At 34.4% G+C, this 16,560-nt stretch overlaps 1 protein-coding gene across 2 annotated transcripts; it reads right to left on the bottom strand.

Annotated features, from left to right (window-relative positions):
- Positions 1 to 8,341: 8,341 nt before the first annotated feature.
- CHR18 (chromatin remodeling factor18) lies at positions 8,342 to 16,560 on the bottom strand. Of its 2 annotated transcripts, none has more exons than XR_015227192.1 (24): positions 16,093 to 16,450; positions 15,926 to 15,989; positions 15,763 to 15,854; positions 15,610 to 15,665; positions 15,373 to 15,448; positions 15,178 to 15,244; positions 14,919 to 14,985; positions 14,695 to 14,761; positions 14,143 to 14,226; positions 13,988 to 14,029; positions 13,193 to 13,348; positions 12,724 to 12,801; positions 12,046 to 12,114; positions 11,880 to 11,945; positions 11,663 to 11,791; positions 11,514 to 11,570; positions 11,118 to 11,207; positions 10,890 to 10,955; positions 10,460 to 10,528; positions 10,287 to 10,391; positions 9,643 to 10,173; positions 9,450 to 9,596; positions 9,326 to 9,362; positions 8,342 to 8,668 (listed from the first exon to the last, which is right to left on the bottom strand). XR_015227192.1 is itself a non-coding variant. In XM_086645269.1 (24 exons), the coding sequence occupies exons 1-24, from the start codon at positions 16,246 to 16,248 to the stop codon at positions 8,504 to 8,506; spliced, it is 2,043 nt and encodes a 680-aa protein (XP_086501395.1). In that variant the 5' UTR covers positions 16,249 to 16,560; the 3' UTR covers positions 8,342 to 8,503. The 2 variants fall into 2 exon arrangements, 1 of the variants encoding a protein (XP_086501395.1); XM_086645269.1 differs by having other exon boundaries at positions 9,450 to 9,508; positions 10,048 to 10,173; positions 16,093 to 16,560.

The raw sequence follows: 16,560 nt of genomic DNA, 5'->3' as shown, positions 1-16,560 counted from the left end.
CATGTTATTTGTTTTTCATATATTATTTCATGAACATATTTCCACTTCCACTAACACAAATCGTTTTGTTCAGATTATTTTATATTTACAGAAGTATATATTGTTGTGTTTATAGGTAGTAAATATTGTCTCCGTTTTTCACATAAAAATTCTTCCTTTTAAGAACATTACATTTGAATCATGATGCATAAAATTTGTTTTTGTCAGTTTGTTAGGAGTATTTTCTGTTTTCGGAAGTATATACTCATGTTTTCACCTTGTTGTGATTTCATGTTATCTGTTTTCATATATTTTTTGTTCAGATTATTTTATGTTTACGGAAGCATATATTGTTTTGTTTATAGGTAGTAAATACTGTTTGCGTTTTCTTTAAATTTTGTGTATCTGAAATTTCGTTTGGTTTTTACACTCATATTTTGTGACACAACAAGTTATGTCCTAAGAAAAACCCAATATGTTTTATGTTTTCATAATTTTCATCTGTTCAGTTTTCATAAATTTCATGAAACATATTTTCACTTCCACAAACACAAATTCATTTGTTTAGAGTATTTTCTGTTTTCGGAAGTATATACTCATGTTTTCACCTTGTTGTGCTTTCATGTTATCTGTTTTCATATATTTCATGAACATATTTCCACTTCCACTAACACAAATCGTTTTGTTCAAATTATTTTATGTTTACGGAAGCATATATTGTTGTGTTTACAGATAGTAAATATTGTCTGCGTGTTTCACATAAAAACTCTCCCTTTTAAGAACATTACATTTGAATCATGATGCATAAAATTTGTTTTTGTCTGTTTGTTAGGATTTGTCTTCGAACCAATGCATTTTCAGAAACATAAAGTTATGTATTCTCAGAATATATATTAATTTGAAGATATTTTTTCTACAACACTTGCATATGGAGGTTGACCTACAACCAGATCTGGCACCATTGAGGGACCGACCACTAGTATCTGAATCTTGGGGCCCTGTGTTTACTCATATTGGTCAAATATTTGATGGAGGAGTGAAAGCCTTTCATTTTGATAAAACTTTCTTGTTCATCTGTATGTTTTCATTAATGTTTCATGTTTTTCAGATTTCATGTTTTATTTTACTTCTTTGCAGGTTTGGAGAAAGAAATTGATGTGCTAAAAGCAAATTAGTTAATTTCGGAAATAATTTCTTTTTGGATGTCAACAAATTCAGATATGTTTCCATTTGAATGAGCCAATTTCTTTTTAGATGTAAACATATTCAGATATGTTCTAAAATACCTAAAATGTGTTACTTGCATACGAAACTTTGTCTACATTAGCCAACATATGTCCTGTTGTGCATGAAGCATATTTTAATATGTTCAGATAATAAGACATATATTTTGTGAAATATTTTACTTTGTTCAGATAATAAAATCGTTTATATGTTCTTCAAGGTTAAGGAGGAGTTGGAACCAGAGAGTGAAGAAGAGACAAGATTGTTACAATGCAGTGAAAAGTTGGTTCTTCAAGTGAATATGGAAGACAAATTATCCTTTGTGATTGTCCACAATATTTTGTTATGAATATTATCTATTTTGCCTTCTACCTAATTTTTAGATGTTTTAACTTTTATTTCTGAACTCCCTAAAATTTAGTTTTGTGTTCGAGTATATTATTATAACATAAAAAATATTTCCCACTTCAAAGATTTGTTTGAACAAATCTTTGTTTGTTCTCAATAATTTATTTATTTCCGAACAAATTCATATATGCTCCAAGGAAATTTACAACCTCAGAAATATTCCGAACAAATTAGTTTTTGCATGAAGAAAATTTACAACTTCAAAATAGAAATAGATTTATCTAAACAAATCTAGATATGCTCTAAGCAACTATTAATTTGCTCCACCAAATATTAAGTTTCTTCGACAAGTTTTATATTGTCTTCCATATTCACTTGAAGAACCAACTTTTCACTGAATTGTAACAATCTTGTCTCTTGTTCACTCTCTGCTTCCAGCTCCTCCTTAACCTTGAAGAACATATAAACGATTCTATTATCTGAAGAAAGTAAAATATTTCACAAAATATAGGTCCTATTATCTGAACATACTAAAATATGCTTCATGCACAACGGGACATATGTTGGCTAATGCAGACAAAGTTTCATATGCAAGTAACACATTTTAGGTATTTCAAAACATATCTAAATATGTTTACATCCAAAAATAAATTGGCTCACACAAATGGAAACATATCTGAATTTGTTGACATACAAAAATAAATAGCCTCATCCAAATGGAAGCATATCTGACTATGTTGACATCCAAAAATATATAGCCTCATCCAAATGGAAACATATCTGACTCTATTGACATCCAAAAATAAATAGCCTCATCCAAAATGGAAACATATCTGAATATGTTTACATGAAAAACGAAATTGACTCATCCAAAATAAAAACATATCTGAATTTATTGACATCAAAAAAGAAAGTGTTTCCGAAATTACCCGATTTGCCTTAGATGAAGCAGATGTCATAGTTGGATTTTTAGTGATTTTCTTTGATGTTACCATAGCGTAAAAACTTCTGAATAATCAAAAATGTTGATTACATATCAATGAATGTAAACGGCAAATCAACCATGATCAAAAATCATACTTAAATGTAAAGAAGAAAACAAACAAGTGTTCCAAACACTAAAAATCTTCAATAGAACCCTAAAATATCAATCTGTAAAATATGTTGTTTCCACTAAATATAGAACATAAAATCAATCTATCTATCAAATATATATGCTCCAAGCAAAGATTAAGTTGTTCCTGCTTTTCCGAAATTGCAAGTAGCACCAGCAGATCATACGAGCTCATTTTTTATCTATTGTTTACATTTTCCAAACTTTGTTTTTTTCAAAATATCGATACAGATGAACATATGTTAAATTGTTCACAAAAATATCTACAACATGACACCTTAATCCTCCAATCCTCTAACATATGTTAGATTGTGATGTCCCTTTTTTCTTATCTACTTCAACGATGACTTTCTCTTTAATGTCGATCTTTTTTCACCCTCGCACAACAACAGATTTGTCCTTGCAGCAGACAAATAATCAATTGTCTACATTAAAAAACATTAAACATATAGTAACATACAAGTTATGAACATTTAACTATATGCAAACAACTCATTTTGACTGCTGAAAACATATTTCTTCAACAACAAACATATTTACTGATGTTTCAAATAATAACAGGTTTTATCAACCAAGACTTCTCTTACCTCTTCCGTAGCATTCCGGTAGATATATAAACACATCAAAGTATAGAGACAACACATGTTGATATGTTTAGAACAAATGAAATTATGTTTTTTAGAAAAATTATATGTTTTCAAAGTTAAAGTTTACTCATCTGATAAACATAATTTAGGGATATGTACACTGAATTTTTACGGGTAAAACAAAACATATTTTAGTATGTTTAGAGCATATGAGTATATGCTCGGAAAAAACATAACTATGTTTGTTTTAGTTACCTGATTTGCTCCTAAAAATATAAGTTACATTTAAACTGTATTGATGGGTCCTTATTCTTGTTGTCTTTCGCAATTGCTTTATCTTTTCTGCCTCTAGCAGCAGCAGATGTCTCCTTGCATCAGACAAATAACCAAATATCAGTACAATTAGAATCATCAAACAAACAATAACAGACAAGATATGAACATTTAACTATATGCAAACAATCAATTTTGTATGTCTAAACCACATATCTTTCAACAAAAAAACATATTTACAAATGTTTCAGACAATAAGAATGTTGTATAGACAAAGAGGTCCAATGCAACAGAGAACAAAATTTTTTTTACCCAGTAAAACACCCAAAATTCACCAACAAACCCCTGAATGTCTGAGACAGAACCCAAAATTCACCAACAAACCCCTGAATGTCTAGGTTAAAAACCAAAATAACTACAACAAAACCATAAATGTTTGAAACAGAACTCAAAATATCTTCAACATGTGAACTTGTTTACAAATGTATTGTGGTTTTGAAAAACAAACCCTCAAGTTTTGAAAACAAAGAATAGGAATAAATCTAACATAAAGTAACACAAAAACCAGAAATGTTTAAACCAGGATCTTTTATATGTAGATCTGAAGAACAAACCATCCAAAATGAACAAAATTTGTTAAAACATATCAAATGTGTTCTGAGAAGACCTAAATGTTTCTACATATTAAATATTTCTGAAGAAAAAAATCTATATTGTTAAAAACACATCAAAACATGATGAAGATCTTAAGAAACATGATGAAGATCTTAAGAAACATGATGAAGATCTTAAGACAAAAAAACACATCAAAATCTTTGATTTTGTTGAACATGATGAAGATCTTAAGAAACACCCACATAAAATTGTTGTGTATTCAACAGTAACTCTTTCTTTTTCTCCTAAAAATCGAGTAACAAAACCAAAACCCTAACAAAAGATTTTAGATACCCTAGTTTTTTCAAGATCGAACCGATGAAAAATCGAGTAACAAAACCAAAACCCTAAAAATCGAGTAACAAAACCAAGATCGAACCGATGAAAAAAGCTTTTTCAAACCGGAACCCTAACAAAAGATTTTAGATACCCTTAGTTTCTCTAGATTTCAGACGAATTTTTGATAGAGATGATGGAGATTAAAGCTCAAAAACGATTTGCAATGAGAGATAAGATGGTTTTTGGTTTTTTAGAGAGAGAAAATGAGAAGATGAAATGAAACGTTTATGTTCGGCTATGAGAGAGTAAAAGGCATGCGTCTGACTTTATGGGGCTGCTTCCTCTTTTTGGGCGGGAAAGATTTCGAAAATTTGGGCCAGGACGCTATAGTCTTTTCTTTTTATAAATGTGGGTAGTGGGGTAATTTTACTAAGTGGGTTTTTTTCTCATTATTATTTACCACTGGGCCAGATCCTCTCTTGACTCCAACATTTTGGGCCTTATAATAAACGCCTCATAAGATAATTCTAGAGAGAGAAAGTAAAGAGAGAGAGAGAGAGAAAATTTGATTTTCTTCGTTCTTGGAAAACGCAAGAGAGAGAGAGATTGGTGATGATAAAATAGCAGACGAAAGACCAAAGAAAATGTTCACCTTCTCTCCTTCATGGGGTGGAACTAGTAAAGAACTACTAAACCCATAAACTACGGACGGACATAACTACCCTCGCTCTTTTTAATAAATTCCATTCATCTTTTTGTTCTATAGATTGAGTCATTGAGTGATTGACCTTACAATCTAAGGGCAAGTCCAATGTGGGGCTCGGGCTCCCAATTTTGGGAGCCCGAGATTTTTAGGAGTCCCGGGGTTTTTTTCAATTCCAACGTCGGACTCCTAACAGGGGCTCCCAAATCAAAATTATGCACGTGTGTAATGTACGTGTGCGGACTTTTAATTTCAATTTTCAATTATAAATTATTAATTTTAAATATAAAATTGAAATTTAATATTATGTTAGAGAGAGAGAAGGAATTTTGAAAATATAAAAAAAATTAAAAAAAGAAAAAATTAGAGAAATAATTGGAAAAACAAATTTAAAACAATTTATATTTTTTGAAAAAAAATTAGTTTAAAAAAAAATTAAAAAGAAGTGGGCCCACCCCCAACGGCCATATTTGGGGCCGGGAGCCCCCCAGTCTGGGCTCCCATTTGGGAGCCAGGGAACATGGGGCTCCCTGCCCCACCGGGAGCCCAGCCCCGGGGCTCTCGGGTTAGAGCATGTGGGCTGGGGCTCCCAAATTTCCCACATTGGAGTTGCTCTAATAGATCCTTGTCTATATAGATATAGATTTCTCACAAGAGAGAATTGTGCATCATATTCCTCCACTAGTGACTATGCTATAACCTAAAGTCAATTTAGGTAAGTAATAGTTATATTATGTAAAAGAGTAGGGATAAAACTCGAACAAGTGAAGAAAGTATAACAAAAAGGGTGCGTCTAAAGGCGACTCTCCAAATTGTTATAGGGGCCTTCCATTGTTGTTTGACCGGTCAACACCTGACACCTACAGGCGCCCCCCACTCGGACTGATCAGTCTGAGGCTTAAAGCTTTGCCTCGGACTCGCCAATCCGAAATAGGCAGTTGTTATGGCGGTGGTTTATGAGCTTATTGCACTTTTTGAAAGTTAGTTTCATACTGATTTTTAGATTCACATAGAAGGCTTCATGAAAAATCAAGGCATCCTTCAAGAACACATCATGCTTGTTTAAACAACATTTGTCTGCAAAAATCTATGAAGAATACGAAGCTATGCAATGGACAGTGGTTGATCAAGGGTAAGCCCTACATAGATGTTGTGATACAATGAAAATCAACTTATGGGTGTCTTTCTTCGTCATGAACTCACGATTACCATACAACCTATGTCGATTTCCTTGTCCCCTTTCTTCATTCCAAAAATCCAGGTAGGCCCTTTGCCGTAAGGAAATCGTGTCCACTCGTGACTTCAGGCGCACAAGGTTTCACTATTCATCCGTACTAACTGGTGTGTCACGTCGTCCACAACCTCTTCCCCTACCTACTTTCCGCGTTCCTAGTATTACTTCCCTTCGTGTAGCCTCTATTAGACTTAGAAGCCCATACATTCAAAGCCCTTTTCCTAATGGTCTGACGGCTCTGATGAAAATTTCAAGAAAAGTTTGTGCATCGACACACTCCAAATAAAAAAGCACAAGTTCAACATGAACAAGAAGTGCAAACATGGACGAAACAAGTAAAGAAGATGAACAACAACTAACCAAACTTGAATCATGTAGAAACACTTTGTGTGCCTTAGAATACCTATTACGAGGGACAAGTCAAGGGGTTTTCAAGTACAGAAGAAGGGTAGTTAAGCATGTCGCCCCAATCAATCATATGGAAGTGATTAGTTATAGTATATCTACAGAATGATTTGTCTGTGACCAATCAAAGTTCCATATTTGGAAAGATGAATGGAGGATATAGTGAGTAGGAAAAGTCGGGAGTAATTTTACACTCTCACGATATCTAATTTGCACCAGTTTGTGATTGGCTAAAACTAGGTAATTGAAGTGGGCAAGTAACCAAACCAATCAATTTGAGGGCCTATTGTTGAAGAGGATGCCTCAAGTGAAAACAAATCTATAATTTTTGTTGAAAAGAAAATAAATGTTGATGTCTGAGTTATTTCAATCCATTGACGTTCACCTATTCTTTTTGTCTTGTTTATTAGAAAATGTGATACGTAATTAATTGAAGGATGAGTTAAATGGAATTTTCATACTTAGGTCTACATTTACATGGATGAAGGCATAAAGATCGCGAAGTTGACCATGTCGCTGGACAGTGAATGAGACCTTAATGAGATAGCAATTCAAACTTCTATTGCTTCTAGTCTAGCATCAATGGGATTTGAAACTAGGGCGACTACCTTACTTGAGAATTTTAGGGTAAAACATGTCCAGGAGAGACTAATAGAGCAGCGTACTATTTCGTTAGTTGCACATAGACTAACACGTTCATAAATGAGTTGAATAGATTTTTGGTGGTGGAAGATAGAGAATTCGTTAGTTGCACATAGACTAACACGTTCATAAATGAGTTGAATAGATTTTTGGTGGTGGAAGATAGAGAATTCAGTAGAGTTGCTATGTTTTCGGCTTTTTTTTGCGTGTAAGAAATGGGCCATCTCCCGGTATACCGTTTCAGAAATGCAACTTAAGTAATGTCTTTATAAGAAGCATAGGGGTTCCGATCAGATACATGCGACGGGAGTGTGAGAAAAATGCGTTAAGAATAATGTTCTTGAGGTTTTAAGTGTCATATAATCATCAAACGATTTAGCTTGATATACTACTAGTGCATCACTCTGGTCGATGTCTTGATCTTAAAGCTGTAGTTTGTTCAAATCCAATTGGGGAATGAATGGAATGTTGAAATTCAAAGTGTACAAGCTATTGTGAAGTTGAGTGAAAGCTTAAATTAAGTTATTTCTGTTCACACACTCAGTATCTTTTAGCTCTTGCATTGTTAGGTCAAGAATCCAAATTATAATTTGGTACCAAATGTTTCCGAAAATTGAAAAATAACTGCCGTCGTCAGAAGGTCCCAAAATGTTTGTCACAAATGTACCAAGAATCAGTCACTCAGATGTGTCAAGCATCACGAGTCAAACAAAAACAAGCATACTGAAATTTGACTACAGTCGATTCGGACTTGAGTTAGAAAATAAACCGAAGTAGTTGTAGAGCTATCTTGTTTGTATAATCAAAGACAAAAAAGAACACCGATAAATCCAAAACCTAACGAACAATGCTACACCGTTAGTCTACCTGACAAGATGTCTCGATAATTTGAGTCACAGTTGCTCGACAAAAAGAAAAGAACCTATGATTCAACAATTAATATCGGTTAATCGTTTCAAAATACTTACTTCAATACCGATTAGAAGGAAATGTAGTTTTAGAACAAAAAGAGGCACTACAGTGGCACAGTAAGTGATAAATACATATATACGATTTGGTATCTAGGAATACCTTAGTTTTTGACGTATATGTTCTGAGTCAGATATTTCATTACTTGGTTGTGACTGACAGCGTTTCACAAAACAATCAAGCGTTGTTTGCTTTGAAGGGCTACTTCTCGGTCGGCTGTCTGAGACTTCCAAGGTGTTCTCGTGACCATCGAGCATCTATGTTATTTCACACCAAAACCCCATTAGTAACAAGAAACCACAAAATCCAAATACAATATTATAAAATGCCTAAAGATAATCTAATGCTTGGCAGCGAAAAAGAAACTTCCATGCTTCGGACCAATATTTGAGTAACGTAAAGCAGAAAAGTAAAGATCCACAATAATGAGAGCAGAGATGGGCTCCAATGAATTTTTCCTTCAAAAATGAAAGAAAAACAACTAGCTGAAATGGTGTATTTTTTTAGGATTATTTTACATTACGAATACATCATTAATATAATAGGTATACGGGAAAAATGTCTCTTATCATGGAAAGAAAAAACAGAATATTCAGCTAATGAGAATAAAATTACATGTGTGGGGGGGCCGTTGCCGAAAATATCATTATTTGTAACAACCCCTTCTTTAACACTGTCTAGACTCTAGAGTCTAGACCTTGTAGAAAAGGTGTATTTGAGCTAAATAATGACGCATATCAGATCCAGAAGCAAGTGAGTTTCCCCAAATTTAGGGGAATAACGGACCGAGTCAGAGTCTTATGCAAACTCTTAAGCAAATATAAAATACTAATGAATTTTCTGTAAAACAAACCAACAGATCTTTCCTAGGAAAAGATAAATCATAATACAAAAAACAATATAAAGTAAATCACCTGGCCCAAGTTCTCCAATTTGCTCTGAACGACGTCCCTGGAGGATCACAGGTTAGGTCTCATCAGGTATCTCCACAACAAAAAAAAAAACATGACTAATTTAGCACAATCTATGTGAGCTTACCAGATTATGTCATCGACTGTGTCATTTGCTAGCAGGAAATACACATTAACCGATGAGACCTGCCATTTAAGTACATACAAAAATGTGACTAATACATGTGAGAACCATGAGGTGGTAGATCTGTTCCACAAATTATCAAATAACACGCTATGTTGGTTAAAACCTTTATGAACTATTTCTAGTGAGACCACACAAAAAAAAAATGAAACTGCAGTAGATTAACAATGCATGTACGAGGCAGTAAGAGTGTGTTCAGTTTCAAGAGATGGTCTAAGCCATACAATATACAATATTTCCAATTTTCGCGGTGGTTCATACTTTATTAATAATTAATAACACTGGCCAACATTCAGAACTGCAGTACACACCCAATTCCCATGGATACTCTTCTGTTAAATAGTCTTTGCCGAAACATTCTGTGTATTGTGTACTGCAGTTATTGTCGAGAGTATAGAAATTAAATGCTCGATCCAAAAGTAAAGCATCTTAAGTAAAAAGAAAAGGATCCAGTAAGTAACTAAATCAAAAAGAAACTTATGTATTACATATATAATTATATATACATATATATACATGATATATGTATATTTCACGTAACCTGGCCGATACGGTGAGCACGATCTTCCGCTTGAATTATATCCCCTGGAGTCCATGAGAGTTCTGCAAAGATGACTGTACTTGCAGCCGTCAAAGTTAAGCCAACACCTCCAGCTTTGATTGACAACTACAATGGAGATACACTTGACCCTTAGAAAATATAACACACTGGAATGATATTACTTTGAGAAATAAAGAAAGACAATCCAAAAAGAACAGAAAGGTATCTAAGAGATATACCACAGCCGCTTTAATATCGTCCTTCTCTTGGAAATCTGTCACCAAAGCATGCCTTGAAGCTGCCGGAGTACCACCATCAATGCGAATACAACCAACTTTCTTCTTCTGCAGAGTTATAATTGCATATGAGAATGCATAGATCTTGATATGACTCAATGAAAACACAATTTTACCTGAAGGTATTGATGTATAGCATCAATCATAGGCTGATGGTGCGCAAAAATTAGAAACTTGCAGTCTGCCTGCAACAACGAATAGAGAATGTTAAAATAGCTCCTAACGGATGGAAGGACTTGTATGTACACAAGACATGCATATGACCAAGAACTTCATTAACTTCAGAGTCGGACTCATTTCGAACATTTTATAGCAACAAATCCAGAACAACCCCTTTCAAAAACAATTTCCTTGGCAAGTCATCAAATTGCTAAGCCCAATCAGGAGACTTCTACGCTACATCCATTTTCTATGAAACCTATTCATCTCACTTAAGTCCTAGAGCCAACTATTATTTGATAGTGTGAATAGATATTATCTCCAAGCCATTTTAAAGAAAAAAAATGTGTTTATCATTTCATCGAACAAAAACAAAAGCTAAATTACCTCAACAACAGTTCCCAAGTAATCTAAAACAGCGGGAATCTTAGCTTCTGCAGAATCAGTATAGATCTGGAATTCAATTACAAAACAATAAAACGGTTTAACGAAACATTAGTTCAACAACGGAAGAGATAACGAAATACGGCAACGGAACATATCTGAATAACCCACTTAGGACCATTATCTAAGACGCAGTTAACCTCAATGAGAAGAAACCACAAATAAAAATACCTTATTAATGAGATTCTTCTGTGAGAATTTGAGTTTCTCAGCTTCCTCCTCAGATTGGCAGGCACTGATTTTACTTTTTACGATTTCCAACTAAGTTACAAGTAAGAAACACAGTAATAAGATAAGCTTTGAAATAATGATACTGGAAAGATATCTTACGGGGTACTCAATTGAGATGTCCCCATAAAAAGTTCAAACAAGACAAAGAGGTCCCAAACAAAGACAAGTTTGTCAAACTGTAACAAATACCCAGCAGTTGTGCATGACTGCATTATGCATCAGAAGTCAGAACCAGCTCCAGGTACAATTTCCTCATAATTCGCTACCGAGTTCGCATAAGACTCGAAAAAAAGAAGAAGTTCTTGACGAAAATAAACTTTGAATGATATCTCTTACCTCACGAAATAGAGCATTAATTTGTCTCATGTCATTTTCAGCCAAATCTAGGAAAACCTAAAAGATAGAAGAAGTATTATAAAAGTAGGCTTGCAAACCCTTATTCAGGGAGCAGGACACCCCACATAATTGACCTAGAAAAACGCTACCTGTTGTCTGCGCTTAACAGGAAGCTCGGAAAGTACATCTTTCTTAAGCCTACGGATCATCACTGTTGCCTTCATCAAATTGTGCAGCTCTTCGTGATTACTTGCACCTTGGTATGCTCCGAAGATACTCTGGGAGAATAATATTCAATTGCGTAAAAGATTCTCATCCTGAAATAGTAACCAGTGGAACCTTCAAAGAAAATATATTTAAACTTACACCCTTGCAGTATCGATTTCCATAATCATGGACATTCTTGTATACATCAGGATACAACGCTTCCAGCTGAGTTGCAAAAAGAAATATTCAATTTTAGTGGATAGTCATATATTTGTTTAGTAGCATTGAGAAGTCAAACTGGTACAAAAAATACAGTTGAAGTCACCTGTTTGAATAATTCAATAGGCCGTGATAAAGCAGGAGTCCCACTGAGCAAAATCACATATTGAGCTTTCTAAAATGTTTAAAAGCTGTTAAAATTCCCCATACCAATCCAAAACACATAATACGAAAATAGAGAAAGCATGTACAGCTTAATATTAGCATTGGCAGACCATTGACATTTCAGATGAATGTATATATGATCTTCAGGCATATGGTTTATTCTAACTTAAATACTATCAACCTTCTATGTCTATATTGGTTTTCATGAAGTCACTCTCCAATACATCAAGAGTAGGTTCTGACACAAATCTCTGCTTCTGTTTTTTCAGAGCCAACTACTGAAACCTTGACGGATTCTCCAATTATGTCCAATATTTTCTCTTGGACGCTAGGTCAGATTTTAACATCATAGTGCGATAAACTACGGCGAAGGAAGCCTTGAGATGCCTTTGTTTTCCCCTTATCTTAAATTCAGAATGATGCATAGTGATGTTAACTAGACTTTCACTAATGCGGAACTGCTGACGAAATTTTAAAGTCGGGATAAGTTCTCATTAGCTTATCTAGAAAAAAGTAATTCATCAAAGCGTAAATCCTGGCAACATTAGTTTCCTATTAGTGATTATGTTTCTGTCTTTATGAATATATACGAGAACTGCATGCTTGTTAGTTATGAGACCTGTAGAACGGGAATGGATGCAGTTGTCCTCTTTGCTTGAGCATTCTTCAAGAAGTGCGACTCGTCTGCAATCACAATCTGAATAGAGAAACTGTTATTGCAAATTAAGGATGGACAATAATATATAACATCTAAGCAGTTTTGTTTGAGATCGGGCTCTGGTGTAGCCCAACTCTCACTGTCTCACATACACATATTTTTCGCCTTCTATTTCTTTGTTGCTTTCTTCAGTTTCTTGTATCTTTTTTATATATTGCATTTATTATAATATGAGTTCATATGTTAATATGGTGCATTGCTAGCCGACTCCTTCGAACAAAAGATCCTATAGACTCCACATATATTTAATATTTCAAATTGAAGACCATCCACGATAAGCATGCACAAGGATATGCACAAGAATAGACTAAAGAAAAGCAAAGAAAAATCAGATGTTATTTAAAAAAAAAATCGGACATTTTGTACTTGCCTTAAAGTTTGATGCAATAAGTTTGTGCTGCAATTTAGGTACAACGTCATAAGAGATTATGTTGAATACACCATCGAGGGGGATGGTTCCTTTAGTATTCGAGGGTACTATTGTGAACCCTGCCTTGTTTGACCCAGAACACTGGGATAAGACCACCTGCAAACACCATCTTCACAATTAATTCCCTGGAAAACATACCTAGCCCCCATTTCAATTCCATAACCACCAGAGAGTTATACTATCTTCGCAATGTTAACTGAGAAAGCTTCAGGCTATCTAATTTATGTAGGACTACTATTTGCCCACAGGAAGATGGGGTAAGAATAAAGAACTCGTTTCAAAGCCCTTTGACTTCAGAATATACCTTGAAAAAGTTGGTTTTGTTTTACTTACTACTTTTAACAGCAAACAATATACAGATATATGTGACAAGTGGTAATGGGATCTCATATGCTCATATCTTACCGTACACACAAAGCTATACTAAATGGTTAGTGCAAATCAAATATATCGAATACTGAAAATGCACAGAGCAAAGAGAATGTCGTACCAAGAGGTAAAAGAAGAAAGAAGTCGAAGAAAGTACTAAATTCTAATCATGGCGTAAATAAATCTCAAGAACAAGGGAAACAGGAATATAGAAAAGTTAACAACATTCATCAACCAAAAGATCAGAAACACAATGAAGTAACAATTGAAGGAATAATGTAGAAGCATGAAGCAAGAAGGATCAGGGAATGTAAATGGAAATCCAATAAGATACAATGAAGAACCAAAAGGCTACAGAAGAATCACCAGTATGTCATGTGAAGGAATATTAAGCCATTGTTGAATCATCTGTAAAAGAAGAACACTAAAGGCACTTATACCATATATTGTAAGATGAAGTCATATACTAATTGTTCGGCAACTACAAAAGAATTAGAAATATTGTAAATGTGAATACATACAGAAGCCCAGTGTAGACGCAAGGAAGATGGACTGATAATAAGAACAGGCCAAGAGTCACGGAAGCATGCTGCAAATGCTATTGCCTGCAAAATTGAATCACAGCAGCATATCCTCAAAACTAGAAATAGCTATCAAAATTATCAACGATTATACATCCCAATGTCTACTTAGTACTTATTGCAGATTTAAAGGTTGAATACCATAGTATAGTTGCTCTAATAAAGTCGTATTGCTAATCAAACTTTTCTGAACGAAGGAACACCAAAGTGAAACAACTAAAGAGGTTCCAAGAGAATAATTCAAATGATTGGCCAATAGCCATCATCTGCAAAACAACGAACTACCATGTTGAAGAAGATAAAGTCCTTACAATTTAAGCTGCTTCGAGCGCAGATAAGGAGAAAATAGTAAAAGCTCTTGTTTAAACAGAATCAAGTCATTCCATCGGCACATATTAGTACAAACAAAAGAGTTTTGAGCAGTCTGTGTTCTTTAAAGAAATCCAATGAAAGCAAAAGTAGTGAATGGATATTATTATATGAATTCCCTACCTGCAGAGTTTTCCCGAGGCCCATCTCATCAGCTAAGAGAACACGCCCACCATGCTGCAACACAAATCTAAAAGCGACACAAAGCAAAGAAAAAATGCGTAAGATAACAAGCTAGAAAGTTTAAGAGTCTCAACTATCAGTGAAATAAACCAATAGAGTCTACACAAAGTCCAAAATTAAGTTACATAGTTGAACTAAACAAGCCAAAAAGCTATACCACCTACCTAACTCCATCTCGCTGAAATGGAAGGAGCTTTGTCTCAATGCAACTTGGCATCCTGTCGTACAAATCTTGTGGGACTCTTTTGGTGTCAGTATCAATGTTTTGAATAAGATAAAATAATGAAGCAAATTATGAAAACAGCATCCAACCAGATAGGGATTATTTACATCAAACTATTAACAGATGACAAAACTACATAATGTACATGCAGCTACGAACGAAGTTAAGAAGAAAAATGCATATGATAGAGCGAAGTTTACCTCGTAGGTCTGGAACACTTGAGGCAGCAGAGATAGCTCGCTGTACCAATTTATCTAACTTCTCTACCTGACGAATATTTATCCAAAAGGAACCTGATTTTAGGGTCGAACTGGGGAACCTTAGAGAACTACCCAGGAATGAAACTTCATGGATTTTTAAAAATAAAATCATATCAAGCAAGATTTTGTGTGGACCTCAACACTGATACCACTTATTTCACTTAAAACTTTTTCTGCAGATGACAAAGATGACATCGGGAACATCCACAATCTGCATTTTCCATCAAGAAAATTGTCAAACCAAATAAATATCCTAACAATCTCTTGCACTAACCTATTCCCATATCACATAATTAGAAACACAAATGAAAGTAAATTTCAAAATGAACATTAGTATTCCAAACATTTGTGCATAAAAGGAGAGGACTTTACTTTTCTTTGGCATGCCAAGTAGCTTTAGGGATATTACGCATAGCACTAACAATTATCTAGGACAATAAAAGGGAAAAACAAGGTTAGGTCATTATTAGCAAGAAACTAACTTTCTATCAAATTAAGAAAAGTGGGTTAAAATGTATATCTTACTTGATGATATTGAAACTTTGCAGCAATATTTCCACTAGCATGAAGAAAAAGCTTAAGAGATGTCTTTGGCAGCTCCTTCACATTTTCTCTCTCTTCAAAACACAAGAAACCCTAATTATCTCATTGTAGATAAATAATTATAGAAAGAGAAGGTGGGAATTACCAGTTTGGACTGAAGCTAAAGACTGATGTGAAGTTGTTGGTGGTTTAGGGGATGAATTTTGCACCTTAATCACAATCAAGCAACATCAGTGAGCATACTTCAGAAAGAAAAAGATCAAACTGAACCTAGAAATTGTTAGAAACACTGAAAGAAAGAAGAAGCATTACCTTATTGAAATTGAAGTAAGAATCTTGAGAAGAAGAACTGATTGAAGCGGTAGAAGAGGAAGATTTTCTCTCTGCTATTTTTCTTAGAGCGTCTCTTTCTAGGGTTTCGAGTTGATCTGCACTGAAATCCCAGTCGTCGTCGTCGTCGAACTCCATTTGGTGGATAGTTTGAATTTCTTGTTGTTTTTCTAGGTTTCGCGGGAAGAGTTCTTCTCGAAGCAAATGAGACACTTTTATTTTTTTTGGGGTTCGATTTAAACCTTTTTTTGTAGTTGTTGAGTTTGGGACAAAATGATTGATTAGATTGCTATTCACTCCCCTTATCTAACTCAATAGATTGAACGTGTGTTATAGAGTTGTGGAGGTCCTGCATTTCGCCTTGTCATGAGAACCCCCAGTACGGTTCGAGCTCATGGGGCGGTCATGGTTGTGTGACAGACTCTTTCTTCTTATCAGATGTTAAGTCTT

This window comes from Eschscholzia californica, unplaced genomic scaffold (genome assembly GCF_041429995.1).
Source record: "Eschscholzia californica isolate CP2 unplaced genomic scaffold, dmEscCali1.0.p SCAF_6, whole genome shotgun sequence".
NCBI classification, from domain to species: Eukaryota; Viridiplantae; Streptophyta; class Magnoliopsida; order Ranunculales; family Papaveraceae; genus Eschscholzia; species Eschscholzia californica.
The sequence above is the reverse complement of the archived record's forward strand: the minus strand, read 5'-3'. Positions and strand labels throughout refer to the sequence as shown.